Source organism: Ictalurus furcatus, chromosome 18, assembly GCF_023375685.1.
Source record: "Ictalurus furcatus strain D&B chromosome 18, Billie_1.0, whole genome shotgun sequence".
Lineage (NCBI taxonomy): Eukaryota > Metazoa > Chordata > Actinopteri > Siluriformes > Ictaluridae > Ictalurus > Ictalurus furcatus.
This window is the reverse complement of record NC_071272.1, coordinates 18,878,623-18,893,596: the sequence shown is the minus strand read 5'-3', so window position 1 is coordinate 18,893,596 and position 14,974 is coordinate 18,878,623. Positions and strand designations below refer to the sequence as shown.

Genomic DNA, 14,974 nt, shown 5'->3' with positions numbered 1-14,974 from the left:
TCAAGAATATGCAGACTAGGGCGATGTATTTCACTCATGGAAGGGAAGAATCTAGTATGGGAAAAGATAATGGATAATGGATCTTTACATGATCAGTGGGATCATGAAAAGAAAGGGTTCAGAATAAAGTAGGTATGGAAAGAGAGAGGGTAAATAAAAGTAATGAACAAGTTATAATAAATAGACTAAGGATAGGTCATTGCAAGCTAAATAAAACTCTGCATATCATAGGAAAACATCCTACAGGTTTATGCGGTGAATGTCAGCAGGCGGAGATAGTTAAACACATCTTTATGTCATAAAGGAACAGCTAAGGAGGATGGATATAGGAGAGTACAATACAAGGGTGTAACCATGGTATGGACATGGGGGGGGGGGTGGGGGGGCAAGCCCCTCCCCCCCACATCCAAAGTTTGATGCTGAAAATTTGCATATTTAGAACATAGTTTTAGGATTACTGTTACCGTTTGAATTCACGTATTTTCTGAGTGATAGAAGCTCCCACAGCATGGGGAAATTGTAGGGTGCTGTGGACGTCCTGTGGGCAGATGTATTCTCTGCTCCATAACCTACCATGAAACCAACTACACCAAGTAGAGGCGAGCTATGATGTGTGCAGGCAAACCACACACGCTAACATTTAAACACGCAATCACGACTTTTAAACAAACTCAGAAAGGATGGCTACCTATGAAACTAAATTCAACACTATATATGTTGTAAATACAATTTCCCCACGGATGCTTCCAAGCAATGCTGTGCTGCCTGCATTGTGACCAGGTACCATTATTTTCCCAGAAGAGCAATGACTGACTTAGATGATCATTTTAATTTGATAAACTGAATATTCTGTTTGTGTAACTGGTTTCATGTATTATGTTAATGTCATCATGCTGTTTAGCTTGCTATGTAATAAGTGTACACAGTGTACAACAATATATAGTGGAAACCTGAAACGATAGCTATGTAAAGGGTACCGGAGTTTTCTTTTCTTAATTCTAAAGACAAACTGCCATAACTAGTTCTGAATGGATAACTACAATATGGCCACAACTCAGACGTTAGTTCCATATCTCTCGTTGCCAAGCTAGCACATCTCAGCATTATGCTGAGTCTTATATCTGTAAAATCACTTAGTTGTCCTTAGGCCAAATGTAGTGTAAAGGAACGAAATGCTATGCAACTTTCCTCACTTTCACTCGCATTTATAACAGTCTGCCACACCGTGAGGGTTCACAACGAACTCGGCGGGAGGATATGCAAGTGAATGTAACATTAATGGTCAAAAACTGGAACTGATGTTAGCCTAGCCTACTTCGTGGGTGCGCAAACATCAAAAGTTAATTGATGTTCTTAAGAACAAACCAAGCCATGGTATGATGCCTTCTATACTAAGCTAAGGTCACCTACTATTTAGTTATCTAGTTACTTACTGTCTGAAAAAAGCTTGTATGTTCTGCTACACTTTTCTACGCTTAGCTGTTGTCTCCATTTCTTACAGACTGAGCTGCTAAAATACATCAACAAACTTGTGTGGAGTATGGGTGCAACCAAGTGTACAACCGGGGGGGGGGGGGGGGGGGCACACACCTATTTTCCTTAACAAACGGAAATATATTAAAAAGGAATAGACATAAATAAATAGAATAGATGAAGAAAAGGCAGATCCATTGTTAGGGTTCATTAAAGGGGGCCATATAGAAAATATTTTCTACTGTATACTGGGGGGGGGGACAAATTGGTATTTCCTCAACATTGGGGGGGGACGCCCCCCCAAAGAATGCATGGTTACGCCCATGGTACAATATTAAAAGCATAATAGACTGTGGGAAGGAAATATTTGATTAATTTCCTAAGGAGGATTGGACTGGAAGGATTAACAAGGACTAAGTTAAATTAAAGACAGACAGTAGGTGGCAGTAATGCAACCATTTGGATTTGCATTTGCCAACTGCATGTGCAGAAGAAGCAGCAGAGAAAATGGGGGCGTTCCTGTTTGCTGACATCAAAACGTCCGTCATACAGCCGTACTGCGCAAGCGTGTAAGGAGCTGTAGCGTTGGCGCATGCGCGGTGTGCTCCTGGTTTGTTTATGCGCTGCAAAAAGGCGAGAGCGTAATGGCGGCGAGCAGGCTGTGATGAGCTAGCGAAAATAGCCTGGACTCACTGTCACACCTTGGGAAAGATCACAGTCTCTCCTCACACACACGCACGGAAACTGCTCAAAATGCAGATCACACTGAAAACCCTGCAGCAGCAGACGTTTAAGATCGACATCGACGCGGAGGAGACGGTGAGAGATATTCATTCGGCGGAGGGGCTCGAGACACGGGGCCGCGAAAGTTACCGTGTGGCTAAGCTATGCTAAAGCTACACTTATACCCACGTAGTTCGTGTTTGTGACTGCTGTAAGATGCTAAGCCACGTCACATGTGGGAAATTAATTATTTTATTTTATTTTTTATTTCCATTATGAACATTGACGGAGAGTGACTGAACTGTGAGCTAGTATAGTTGTGAGAGAAAGTTGAGAACGCCAGCACAGAGGCGCTAAGCTAACTAGCCAGCTAACTCTCAGCTATCCACGTTAGCATGTTTGACGTTAGTGTTAGTTAGTGAAGTTAGTTCGAGCTCCCGAATTCTAAAACGTATTCTAAAACGCAATATGTGATACCGTAATTACTTTCTTTTTTATTGTTAGTACTTACCGAGTTTAAACGGGTTAGCTAGCTGTCCTGCCCTTCGGCTAATTGTATAGTTAACGCTAGCTGACGTTTACGAATAAATTCTGCGTTCATTAGTCGCGTGTCGATCCACATGCGCGTTTATTTATCAGCTCGGTCATTTTAGCAAATGGCGCTTTTTGAACTTTTTTTTTTTAAACTACGAACACTGAGCTAGCTTTGCTATCTGGCTAATATGCTAACGTTAGCGAGCTAGCATTGCGTGGCCTGCTGAATCACATGCAAGTTAGCTGGATAATGAACGAACTTGAATCCGAGCTTTTCTTATTTTGTTTTGTATTTTTACGCATATAAGCGCTGAGAGTTTATTTATCACAGATTGTCGCTCGGTTTTCTTCTGATATGAATCGCCGGTGACATTCTTTATATATGTTTTTTTTTATTAACGAAAACTTGAAAAAATAGGTGAGGGAGTTGAAGTCAGGCCTGAAGCCGTGCAGCTGCAGTGACTGTAAATTATTTTCACACCCTTCATCAGCACTTTGAACCTCTCTCCTGTCAGAGACATGAAGTGTGACCTCATTCTTTTATGTCTAAAAGGAGGGGAAACTAATTTTATATACGACGCTACTCTCTGCTTGGTCACAAAGTGTTGATTGATTTTCTATAACAGCAGCTCTGACAGTAGTGCAGCTGCAGATCACAGGTTTATATTTTAACGCACTTATTCTAACATGTTATCGTTTCTATAGTAACGATAACACAGAGACTTGTATGCCAGATGCTCCAGATGTTGAAATTATGCTTTTTTTTTTTCCTCTGGAAGGTGAGGTTTATTTAATAATGATGGGAAATTTGGATAATTTTACTGACTCGGCTCTTTGAATCTCGTTCGGTAAAATGAACGAATCTTTTTTTTTTCCTGAGTCATTTAGTTCACTTCAGCAGAATATAATTAAAATGTTACATGTTAAATTCCCCAACACATCTAGTATGTGTGTAAGCGTTGATCGCATTTGGAATAAAAAATAAACTATAGATTAATACAGCCAAGGCCGAATTATGAGAAACAGAAATGATTAATTAATTGGGTAATTATATAGCTTAATAGTTGGGTCTTCAGGCTATGCAGTCTGTTAGTTCACCTCCCGATTCGAGTCATTCTTTTGTCACGTCTGTTCCTCGGAAACAGAAATGATTACTTGACGTCTCGAGTCTTCTGGTTCAAGTCATTCGTTCATCCCGTGACCGCCCCATAGGCTAAATGCAGTGCTGAACGAACGACTCGAACCCGAAGACGCGAGAGCTGAACTAATCGTTTCTGTTTCCTGTACAGAGCCTATGGGGATGTTCAGTGCATCCGCGGTCAACACAAAATGAATGCGATGCGAAGGACGCGGATGGAAATATAATACAAGCTTTTGGTTTCCCCACCATATTTAAAGATAAGCAAAACACTGGCCTCTTAAGGTGAGGTGGGGGGGGCCCTTGTTGAGAGTTGTTTTCTTGGTTGGTGTCTACCTGAGTTGACGTCATTCGCCACTGTCGCTTTTTCAATGACGTTCGACTCGTGTTGACGGGAATATCCGATCTGTCCGCTTACATGGCAGATGCAAATGCACGTATACGATTCATATCAGATTTATTTCCACATATGAATGAGGCCTGAAACGGATCTGAGAAGATCGGAATCAGTGTGCAAAAAAGCACACAGATTCAGGTTTTTTTTTCCTCCCATGTGGCATGGATCGGATATGACCCATGAACATGTAAGCGGGAGAAAAAATCCTGCTTACACGTTCATGGGTCATATCCGATCTGTGCCACATGGGAGGAAGAAAATCTGAATCGGGTCACTTGAACCATGTAGTGTAAATGCGGCCTTAGCTGCTAAATGTAACTTTAAAGACAAAATGAGGACCAAGTACCCATGGATCAAATCTGACTTTTCTCTTTGTCATTCTAAATGAGGCATGTGTGTATAGACATGTATGGAAACTTGAGCTGTGCTTGAAACTGTGTGCTGTAAGTGCATTAGTGTGGTCCCTAGGTGAGATGCAGTGCACCAGTAATAGCTGGATTATGTGCTTTAACCTGTGAAATTATTTTGGTTGTGGTACTGCACTGCATTCATATACTGTATAGTCTGCATTGTAGTGTACAGCGTTAGGCTGAATTGCTCTGTATGTGTGTGTGTAAAAGGATTAATTGACGTTGAATCATTAGAAAATAACGCGCACCCGAGGTGGTAATGCTGGTGTGCATTATTTTCTAATAATTAAACTGACCGGAGTCAATTATTCAGCTTATACCACAGTTACCACACCTCAAGACATTTGTTAGGTTTTTGTCCTTAAAGCGAACTTGTGTGGAGTTCTGTAAGGCCGTCAGAAAAAAATGTTGTGGATGCCTATGAGTCTGGCAAATGATTTAAAAAGATCTCCAAATATTTTGAAATGCATCATTCCACTGTAAGGAAAATAATCTACAAATTGCACTGATTTGCTGTCCGTCCCAGCAATTTCGGCCCAAGAGCACACTGTCTGATGCAAACAGAAGTCTCCAAGAACCCCAAAATTTCATTAAAGGATCTGTTTGAAAGTCTTGCACCTGTTGATGTATAAGTGCATGCTTCTACAATCAGATAGAGATTGGATGAATTTGACCTGCATGGGAGGCGTGCCAGGAAAAAGCCTTTGCAAGACACTAGTTTGCCAGTGAGCATATAGGCGAAGACCACACCACAGAAACAGCAGACATGTATGCTGGAGACCAAAGACAGCTTTTCAGGAGAAGCACCTCATACCAACTGTGAAGCACGGTGGTAGAAATGTTATGGTTTGGGGTTGCTTCGCTGCCTCTGGAACTGGACAGCTTGCATTCATTGATTCAACTATGAATTCTTTATCATATCAAAGAGTGCTTGAGGATAATGTGAGGCCATCTGTCCGAAAGTTGAACTGAAAGCGGACCTTTCAACAGGATAATGATCCTAAGCACACTAGCAAATCCACCAAGGAATGGCTCAAAAAGAATACATGGATGGTTATGGAATGGCCTAGTCAAAGCCCGGATTTGAGTCCCATTGAAATGTTGTGGAGGGATTTGAAGCGGGCAGAACATGCAAGAAAACCCTCAAGCGTCTTGCAACTGAAAGACTGGTCAAAACTTCCTGCAAGCCTAGTGTACAGTTATTCAAAATGCCTAATATTTCTGCAAAAGGGGCTAATACCAGCTTCTGAGGCCAACTTATGTTTTCCACAGAAGAATATTACATCTATTGATGATAAATGACTGAAAAGCTAATTTTCCTTGTGGGTTTTGTTCAAGTATATCTTCATTAATAGAGACTGTTTCAAAGAGGATCAAATGTTTTCTTGTCCAAATGTGTCAGAAAAGCCAACAATTTCCATGGGGTGTGCTTATTTTTTCACATGACTGGTGTGTTTGTGTGGATATATCACACACAGTGCACATTCCCAATGCATCGCTGATCTTTGCCTGTTTATATTCCAGGTAAAGGCGTTAAAGGAGAAAATTGAGAATGAGAAAGGGAAGGAGAGTTTTCCTGTCGCTGGACAGAAGTTGATCTATGCAGGTTTGTCTTTCCCCTTACATCCATGTTTGTGTACTGAGAGAAAACTCTGCCACTCTGAATTAATTCACTCCAATTGCAAAATCTGACTGAACTGTTTATATTTATCCCAAACTAGACATTCTGTAGCCAATGCTTATTTATTATGCACGTTACTAGTAATTCGAGCCGAACTTGTACCTATGTGTGGATTGAGGTTTCGTCCCAAATTTCCCATAAAATGCAGCACACGAATTCGGTTCACATTTGTGTGATGGGTTTGTGAAACTAACAATTTGTACACATGATCCCCCGCCCTCCCCCGGATGTATGCTCTGTATCTGCACAGAATTTTTGGCAAATATTAAACACTGATCTTTACTGAGGTCAAGCCACGTCCTGCATCTGCCTGAGATCAAATGTTAGTTTGATGCCCATCTAACCCCACAATTATTTTTAAATAGATTGAACAGAGTTTTCTTACAGGATCGTTTTATTCCACCAAGTGCACATTCTGACTCAAATGCACAGGCTCCAAATGCACACACTTGCTCTGGTAGTAATCAGGGACACGTTTACATGGCTGTTATTCTTCTGATGGATTATAAAGAGACTACCCAGCTTGTTCATTTCAGTAGGAATTTGTTTCGGATTGCCCACAGTTAGTTTGCTCTGTTCAGACTGAGACGTCTAAACAAACTGGATCTTTTCTGACTGAACTATCAGTCGTGTTAATAGTCGATTCTTAGGCGCATGTAAACACAGCCAATGAGAGAACGAGAGAGACTGTGACAGTGACCCGAGAGACTGAGAGGTAGGAAAAGCTGGAGAGAGTGAGAGACATGCAGGGATGAAGATATGGCTGATAAATTGTCCCTAATTATTTTGCTGATTTGCTCTGCAGGTAAAATCCTAAACGATGACACCGCACTGAAGGAGTATAAGATAGATGAGAAGAACTTTGTGGTTGTCATGGTAGCAAAGGTAAGAAATGAATCTTTCTAATCTAGTGGTAGGCTAGTTTTTATATTTTCTGTCCCGTTTTTAATGAGTTCAGCAGGAGACTACAGCTGTGGTGTTCCTCATGTGTAAAGCCACAGATCCGAGGAAAAATTAAACGAAATCCCTTTATTCCAAACACAGATGGTCAGCTGGGGCGTGGCCACTATGTGAAGTTTTTCTTTAGCACAAGCCAGCTAACATGCACAAGCTAATCTAGCTAACATGTTATGAGATTGTGGTCACGGCACGCCAGCATCAGACTCTGGTACCGGCCGTAAAAGTCTTGACGCTGGAATCAAAGGAGTGATTCAAATGACAGTAATGTTGGAGTTTTAAGTGGTTTCTGCTGTATTCTAAAAATGTACGCAGACAGTATTCAGAGACGAGTGATGTTTAGCAATTCTAATAATACAAAAGTATTAGTGCTTCAAGATGTTTCTGCAGGTTAATATTCCGTTCGAATTTTAGCCTAAAGCAACATAGTAGAGAGGTGTAAATGCTGCTATTACCATAGTTACGATGGTTCCAGATGCTCTGAAGAACTGTGGCAGGTTTGGATTTTTCAGATTGTATGAACTGATTATTGTAAATGTTTTCCCAGCCTAAAGCTGCTCCTGCAGCCGCTCAATCTTCAACTACTGCAGCATCATCAAGTAGTTCCACCTCTAGCACTACAACACCCACAGTCCCCCCTGTTGCTGCCTCTGCCGCCACCACCACCACCACCACCACCACCACCACTGACTCCACATCCGAAAGCAGCGTCATAGAGGAGAAAGCAGCAGAGGAAAAACCGCCATCTTCTACACCTGCCAGGTACATCACACCATTCTCACACCTTAAACGCATCACGCACACACACATCTGACCAACAGTTGAGGTTGCTGTAATCTTGAATTCAATTTTATTTATGTAAATGAATACATCGGGGTGCACCAGCTGGGTGATTGCTGATGGAGTGTAACTTCCTGTCTGATGTGTCTCCTGTCCTGTCTTTATTCTGCAGTTCTGGTAGCCTGACGAACGTCAACATATTCGAGGAGGCGACTTCTGCTCTGGGTAAAGAACACTTCACTGGGAGACTGCAGTCTTTATAAACAGCTCTGTCTTTGACAATTAGCTTGTCTAATGTTCACATGGGTGACTGTTTCCGAGCTCTGTGGTGAGCAGGAGAGCGGTAAAAAAGAACAGAATAGTGAATTTAGTCATCCTTTAATTATCATTTACATTATTTGTAAAGTGATGGATTTTGCATTTGTTGTAGGTATATTTAATCAAAATTCCTTTTTTTTTCTTTCTCATTTGGCCAAATTTATTCAGTGACATTCCTTTAATCATGTTGAACATACTCGAATATATTATTTCACATTAATGAATCTACTATAATGTACTGTCGTGTGAAAAAAAATAAGTAAACCTCATTGAAATTGTTGGGTTTTTTGACATATTTGGACAAGCAAACATTTGATATCTTTGAAACGGTGCCTGTTAATGAAGCTGATATACTTGAACAAAACCGCAAGGAAAATTCACTTTTTCAATCATTTATTCAACAGAAATATCAAAAGATGTAATATTCCTTTGTGGAAAAAGTAAGTACACCCTTGGCCTCAGAAGCTAGTTTTGCCCCCTTTAGCAGAAATAACTTCTTGTAGGCGTTTTGCATAATTGTCCACCAGGCTTGCTGGAATTTTTGACCACTCTTCCATGCAATATTCTTTCAGTTGCAAGATGTTTGAGGTTTTTCTTGCATGTACTGCCCATTTCAAATTCCCCCGCAGCATTCAAATCCGGGCTTTGACTAGGCCATTCCATAACCCTCCATTTATTCTTTTTGAGCCATTCCTTGGTGGATTTGCTAGTGTGCTTAGGGTCATTATCCTGTTGAAAGATCCATTTTCGGTACAACTTCAACTCTTGGACAGACAGCCTCACATTATCTTCAAGCACTCTTTGATATGATGCAGAATTCATAGTTGAATCAATGAATGCAAGCTGTCCAGTCCCTGAGGCAGCGAAGCAACCCCAAACCATAACATTTCTACCACCGTTCTTTACAGTTGGTATGAGGTGCTTCTCCAGAAAAGCTGTATTTGGTCTGTGCCAAACATGTCTGCAGTTTTTGTGGCCAAAGAACAATCTCTTTGATTTGTCTGTCTAGAGCACATTATTCCAGAAGGCCTGGTGTTTGCCTATATGCTCATTGGCAAACTATAGTCTTGCAAAGGCTTTTACCAGGCACACATTCCATGCAGGTCGAATTTGTCCAGTCTCTCTACTTTTTCCATGTGACTGATCTGTGTTTTTTGTTGTTGTTAATTTGGATTGTGGAAATTACTAAAAAATGTCAAATGATGTCTCATAGTGTATCAACTTTATTAGTAGGCGCTGTTTCAAAGATCAAATGTTTGCTTGTCCAAATTTCCATGTGATGTACTTATTTTTTCACATGTCTGTATCTGCTATAATATGGTTGATCGATCTGTATAACGAATTGTTTGTGTGTATTCGCACAGTGACAGGACAGTCGTATGAGAACATGGTGACTGAGATCATGTTAATGGGCTATGAGAGAGAACAAGTGGTGGCAGCGCTGCGTGCCAGTTTCAACAACCCAGACCGAGCTGTTGAGTACCTGCTCACGGTGAGAGGGGTGGGGCAGGGAGAGGGGGTTCTGAGAGGGATTGGGAGATGAACAGATTACAGATGATAAAAGGGTGATGGATCACTTGGGAATGAGGGTGATTGAGGGATGGGGAATGAGGGAAGAATCAGGGAGATCATATAGAGGTATTAGGAATGAGATGGTATGGAGTGATTGGGAAGAAAAGCAGGATCAAAGTGTGATTAGGTACAAGGAAAGGATGGGTAGGTTGGGTATAAGTGGGGTTATGTAGAGATTACGAATGAGAGGAGTTATAGTATGATTGGGAAGGAGGGAGGGATCATGGAGGGAATAGGAATGAGGGAGGGATTATGGGTGTATTAAGGATGGAGAGATTACATAATTTTTAGGAATGGCTGAGCATTTATTGAGGTATTAGGAGTGGTGGCGGCATCATGACCCGTTTAGGAATGAGCGAAAGATTATGTAAGGATTGGGAGTGAGGGAGGAATTATAGTATGATTACAAATGAGGCGGTATGGAAGGATTGGGAAAGAGCGATGGATCATGAAGGGATTAGGAATAGAGATTATGGCTGGATTAGGAATAGAGAGATTATGAAATGTTTAGGAATGATTGTGCATCATGAAGGGATTAGGATTGAGTGAAGGTTCATGTAAGAGTTGGGAATGAGGGAATGATTAGGAATGAAGGAGGGATTATAGTTGGATTAGGAAAGAGAGATTATGGAATGTTTAGGAATGGGGGAGGAATTATATTGTGATTAGGATTGAGGAGCTATGGAATAACTGGGAAGGATGGGTGGATCCTGGAGGGATTAGGAATGAGGGAGGGATTATGGCTGGATTGGGAATAGAGATTATAGAATGTTTTGGAATGAGGAAGCATTTGTTGTGGGATTAGGAATGATGGTGGCATCATGAAGTGTTTAAGTATGAGTGAAGGATTATGTAAGGACTGGGACGAGGGAGGATAAAATTTATGATTGAGGTGTTAGGGAAGATGGGGTTTATGCTATTTCCAGGATACAGGACTGCTGCAGCATTATCTGTATTGACACATTATTAGAGTAAGGCTGAATTTGGGTCATAAAATTATTTTGACCCCATGTTGAAAGTTCAAAATGTGTGTGTATAGGGAATTCCAGTGGAGAGTGAGGGGAACGTGGGGGCCTCTGATCCTGCAGCTCCAGTAGGGGGAGCACCGGCTGTTACCACAGGACTCTCATCACCATCCAGCACAACACCTACACAACCCACTGCTGGATCAGGAGGTACACACACACTCATACACACAAACCCACTTTAAATATATGTGAACTATTCAATTTATAATGTATAAATAATAGTTTGGTTTTTAAATGTTGTGCGTAATTAGTTTTATTTTTTGTTTCTTTTTGTGTGTAAAGCTAATCCTCTGGAGTTTCTGAGGAATCAGCCTCAGTTCCTGCAGATGAGGCAGATCATCCAACAGAACCCCTCACTGCTGCCTGCTCTACTGCAACAGATCGGCCGAGAGAACCCCCAGCTACTGCAGGTACATATGTGCACATTCGCGCTCACACATACACACACACACACAAACAAACAAAACCCCCAGGTACTGCAGGTACACGCGCGTGCGCACACAAAACCCCCAGCTGCTTCATGTGTGTGTGCATTCTCACACACACCCCACGGATACTCCAGGTAGCTATAGGACTCGCATTAACCCGCTTTCCTGTGTGACATGTTTGAAGTATTTATGAAATCTCCCATTTTCCCAGAAATAACATGTTTTATTTCCAGCTCACGGTTATGTACCTTTTCTTCCTTCAGCAAATCAGCAGTCACCAGGAGCAGTTTATTCAGATGCTGAATGAACCGGCACAGGAAGCAGGGCAAGGAGGGGGAGGGGGTGTGTCTGAGGCTGGTGGTGGGCACATGAACTACATACAGGTCACACCCCAGGAAAAGGAAGCAATTGAGAGGGTGAGTCACATTGGAACACTATACCATGTTCACTATATAGTGCACTAGTTCATGGCATAGGAACAGCCTTCAGGGGTCTGAGATTTGCTACACCCTGAAGTTTTCTAGTCCCTGTGCAGAATGTACGTGCCAAATGTATATGTTCCTTTCATAGCCACGAGAGTGAGAGCAAATACTATGGCATGTGTGAAAATACGATTAAAACATCTGCCACTTCGCAGTAGAGCAATCAAATATTAACCTATACTTTAAGTTTAGGTTGTTTTTCCTTGTTTGTAGTACAGACTTTACTGGATAATCCTTCATTTTCCAGCGTTCCTGTTTCTGGCTCCTCTGTCTGTCTCTGGCCCAATGATGAAACACTAACCCTTCCTTTTTCTGTCGTCTCTGTAGCTAAAGGCACTTGGATTCCCAGAAGGACTTGTTATTCAAGCCTACTTCGCTTGTGAGAAGAACGAGAATCTGGCTGCCAATTTCCTTTTACAACAGAACTTCGATGATGACTAAAAGCCTTTTTTTTTGTTTGTTTTTTGTTTTGTTTTTGTTCCCTTCCCAATTTACCCGTTTACTTTTTGTTCCTTTTTTTTTTCTCCAATTAATCATACTGCAGAAAATAGATAAAATGAAATTCAAACTTAAAAACCCCTCCACAGGCAGTCTTGGTCTATTTTTCTTTACACACTGGATGACTCGTCTGTTTCATCTGCATCTTTGTGAAGGCAAGCATGTTCGTTGGGAAATTAAGTAAAACGCATAATCGTGTGAATTCCTCAGATGATGGCCTGGATTATTATGTTTTGGCTTATATTCATAATTTTATTTTTTGCTGAACATAGGTTTAAAGGGTTCATCCCCATTTTTTTTTTCTCCATCAGTTTGATCATTTGTGTCTGAGCTGCACAAGCATTTCTGTTCATTGTCGAATTATTTTTCTTTGATCTTTCGCTCGTATCATGCCTTCACAGTTGAACGGTATAGGGACCCGAAACACAATTTTAAACAACATTAAAAAAGATTTTTAAAGCAACTCGGTTGCCGTATATATTTTGTTTGAGTTCAAATATGATTTCGCTTTTCTTTGTAGTGCATGAAATGCAGAGATGGTTCTGTGCGAAACTCATGAACATCTTTTTAAAAGGTTAAAGGCATGTCCACGTGCTCCACGTTGATTAGTGTGGACAGTTCCACGTTCTGCACATTTACTGTCCTTTTTACAGGAAGAAATAAACATTTTCAAAGTAAACACACCTCATCTGTCTAAGCTTGTTCAGTGCGACCCTAAAGTCAGCGACGAGCTGGAAATCTTTAATGTGAGAAAATAATAGTGATAGAAGGATGAACAAAAAATAGTTTTAAATAGGTACATTCATTTTTTTTATTTTTTTTATTTTTTTTTTTTTTATAAAAGCTTAGCTGTTTAAAACTGTTAATGTTTCTGAATAATGAAGGAATAAACCAGGGGAATACAATTAGAAGAAAAGACTGGAGAGGGAAGGGGGGGGGGGGGTGAGAGAACCAGGAAGCAAGATGGACAGAATATGAAAGGGGGGGGGGAAAGGTTGTCTCTCTCCCGTGTGTAGTACATGTGCTGAGAACTCAATTACTGGCTTAATCTAATTTCTTTACATCTTTAATCTCATTAGAGAGATGTCAACAACATGAATAACCTGATAACTGCTGAATTCAGACAGTAATCAGATCACTGGTGTCAGAAATCAGTTTATAATCCGATCTCTGGTGTTTATACGAAGAGATTGCCTCTGGATGAAAAAGAAAACAGTGATGACATTGAGTGTATGAGTGTTAGGTGTGTGCAGCTGTACTGTGTTTTAGCTGAAGTGAAGCTGCTGATTGGTCCGTTTAAATTCTCCAAAATTCTGTCAGTGTGTTTCCATGGGAAAGTTTCACTCTTTGATCTGGAAATGTTTATTAAAAAGAAGAAGAAGAAGAAAGTCCGCCTCAGAACAGAGAAGAAGGAGGAGGATTAACAGTGCTGTACTCATCTTACACTCACTTAAGATGATAATAGAGACCGTGTATGAAGAGACCGTGTCAGAGGACCAGCAACCAGACGGTGTGAGCAGTCGCAGCACACCGTACACCGGTCCCTCCAGGATTTTGCAAACGCCATAATATTCGCAGGAGCTTGCAATTTTTCGATATTACCTGGGATTTCCTACAGATTTAAACCAAGATGTCAACACAGTGCGCATTCAGCCAAAGCCCATCGAACATGAGTACAGCTAAAAGGTCTCATTTACCAGCAGGTATCACGTGCAAAACAATTTCATGCAGTTGCAGTTTTGCCAGTTCAAGTAGTTTTCCATAGAAAAACAAAAAAATGCAAGTTGCATCGCAAATTTTGAAGAAAAAAAAAAAAAGCCACAACAAAATCAAGCATTTATAAATGCGAATATAAATAATAATAAAAAACTCAGCTTCCCAGAATGTTTTCATTTTTTACAGGAAAGAATATGCAGAAATCCCAGAGCATACACACAGTGTAGCAATGATAAGAACTTCTGAAGTCACTTCACTGTGACTTTTCTGAAAAATAAAGAAAAGGCTTCAATTTTGTGGCTGATTTAAAATGAATTTTCAGTGAGATTTCAGAATGATTTAATTTTTTTTTAAAAAAAAGAATAGAGCTCTTTATCTTACTTTACATCTATGTTACAGTGAGGAGCAGTACGTATTCAGGCGCTTTTGTTTTTGTTATTTAATGTACAAGGTATCCAAAAGGTCAGGAACCAATGAGAATAAAACTACGTATACTTCATTTTGTATTCATTTATTTTTACAGAATATGATCATCTTATTCACCCTTACACTCAGACACTGGGTTTGTTTTTGGTTTTTTTGCAGATTTTGCTCAACATATTCCTCACTTTTCGGACGCCCTGCACACACAATGATCAGCCATAACGTTAAAACTACTGACAGGTGACGTGAATAATATTGATTATCTCATTACAGTAGCACCTGTCAAGGAGCAGGATATATTAGGCAGCAAGTGCACAGTCAGTTCTCAAAGTGTTGGAAGAAGGAAAAATGGACACGTGTAAGGATCTGAGTGACTTTGATAAGGGCTAAATTGTGATGGCTAGGCGACTGGGTCC

The 14,974-nt window shown here is 40.7% G+C and overlaps 1 protein-coding gene across 1 annotated transcript; it reads left to right on the top strand.

The window, feature by feature from the left end:
* The first annotated feature begins 2,055 nt into the window (after positions 1–2,055).
* On the top strand, positions 2,056–13,102 carry rad23b (RAD23 homolog B, nucleotide excision repair protein). Its single transcript, XM_053649461.1, has 10 exons — positions 2,056–2,292; positions 6,200–6,281; positions 7,162–7,241; positions 7,861–8,075; positions 8,266–8,318; positions 9,776–9,903; positions 11,023–11,158; positions 11,294–11,421; positions 11,703–11,855; positions 12,249–13,102. The coding sequence occupies exons 1-10, from the start codon at positions 2,227–2,229 to the stop codon at positions 12,360–12,362; spliced, it is 1,155 nt and encodes a 384-aa protein (XP_053505436.1). The 5' UTR covers positions 2,056–2,226; the 3' UTR covers positions 12,363–13,102.
* The last annotated feature ends 1,872 nt before the right edge of the window (positions 13,103–14,974 follow it).

Bases quoted from the DNA above. Each gene is read 5' to 3' on its own strand.
- rad23b (XM_053649461.1), top strand. From the start codon at position 2,227: ATGCAGATCACACTGAAAACCCTGCAGCAGCAGACGTTTAAGATCGAC. The intron at 8,076-8,265 runs GTACATCACACC...TTTATTCTGCAG, and splicing joins CCATCTTCTACACCTGCCAG to TTCTGGTAGCCTGACGAACG. The intron at 11,856-12,248 runs GTGAGTCACATT...TCGTCTCTGTAG, and splicing joins AAAAGGAAGCAATTGAGAGG to CTAAAGGCACTTGGATTCCC.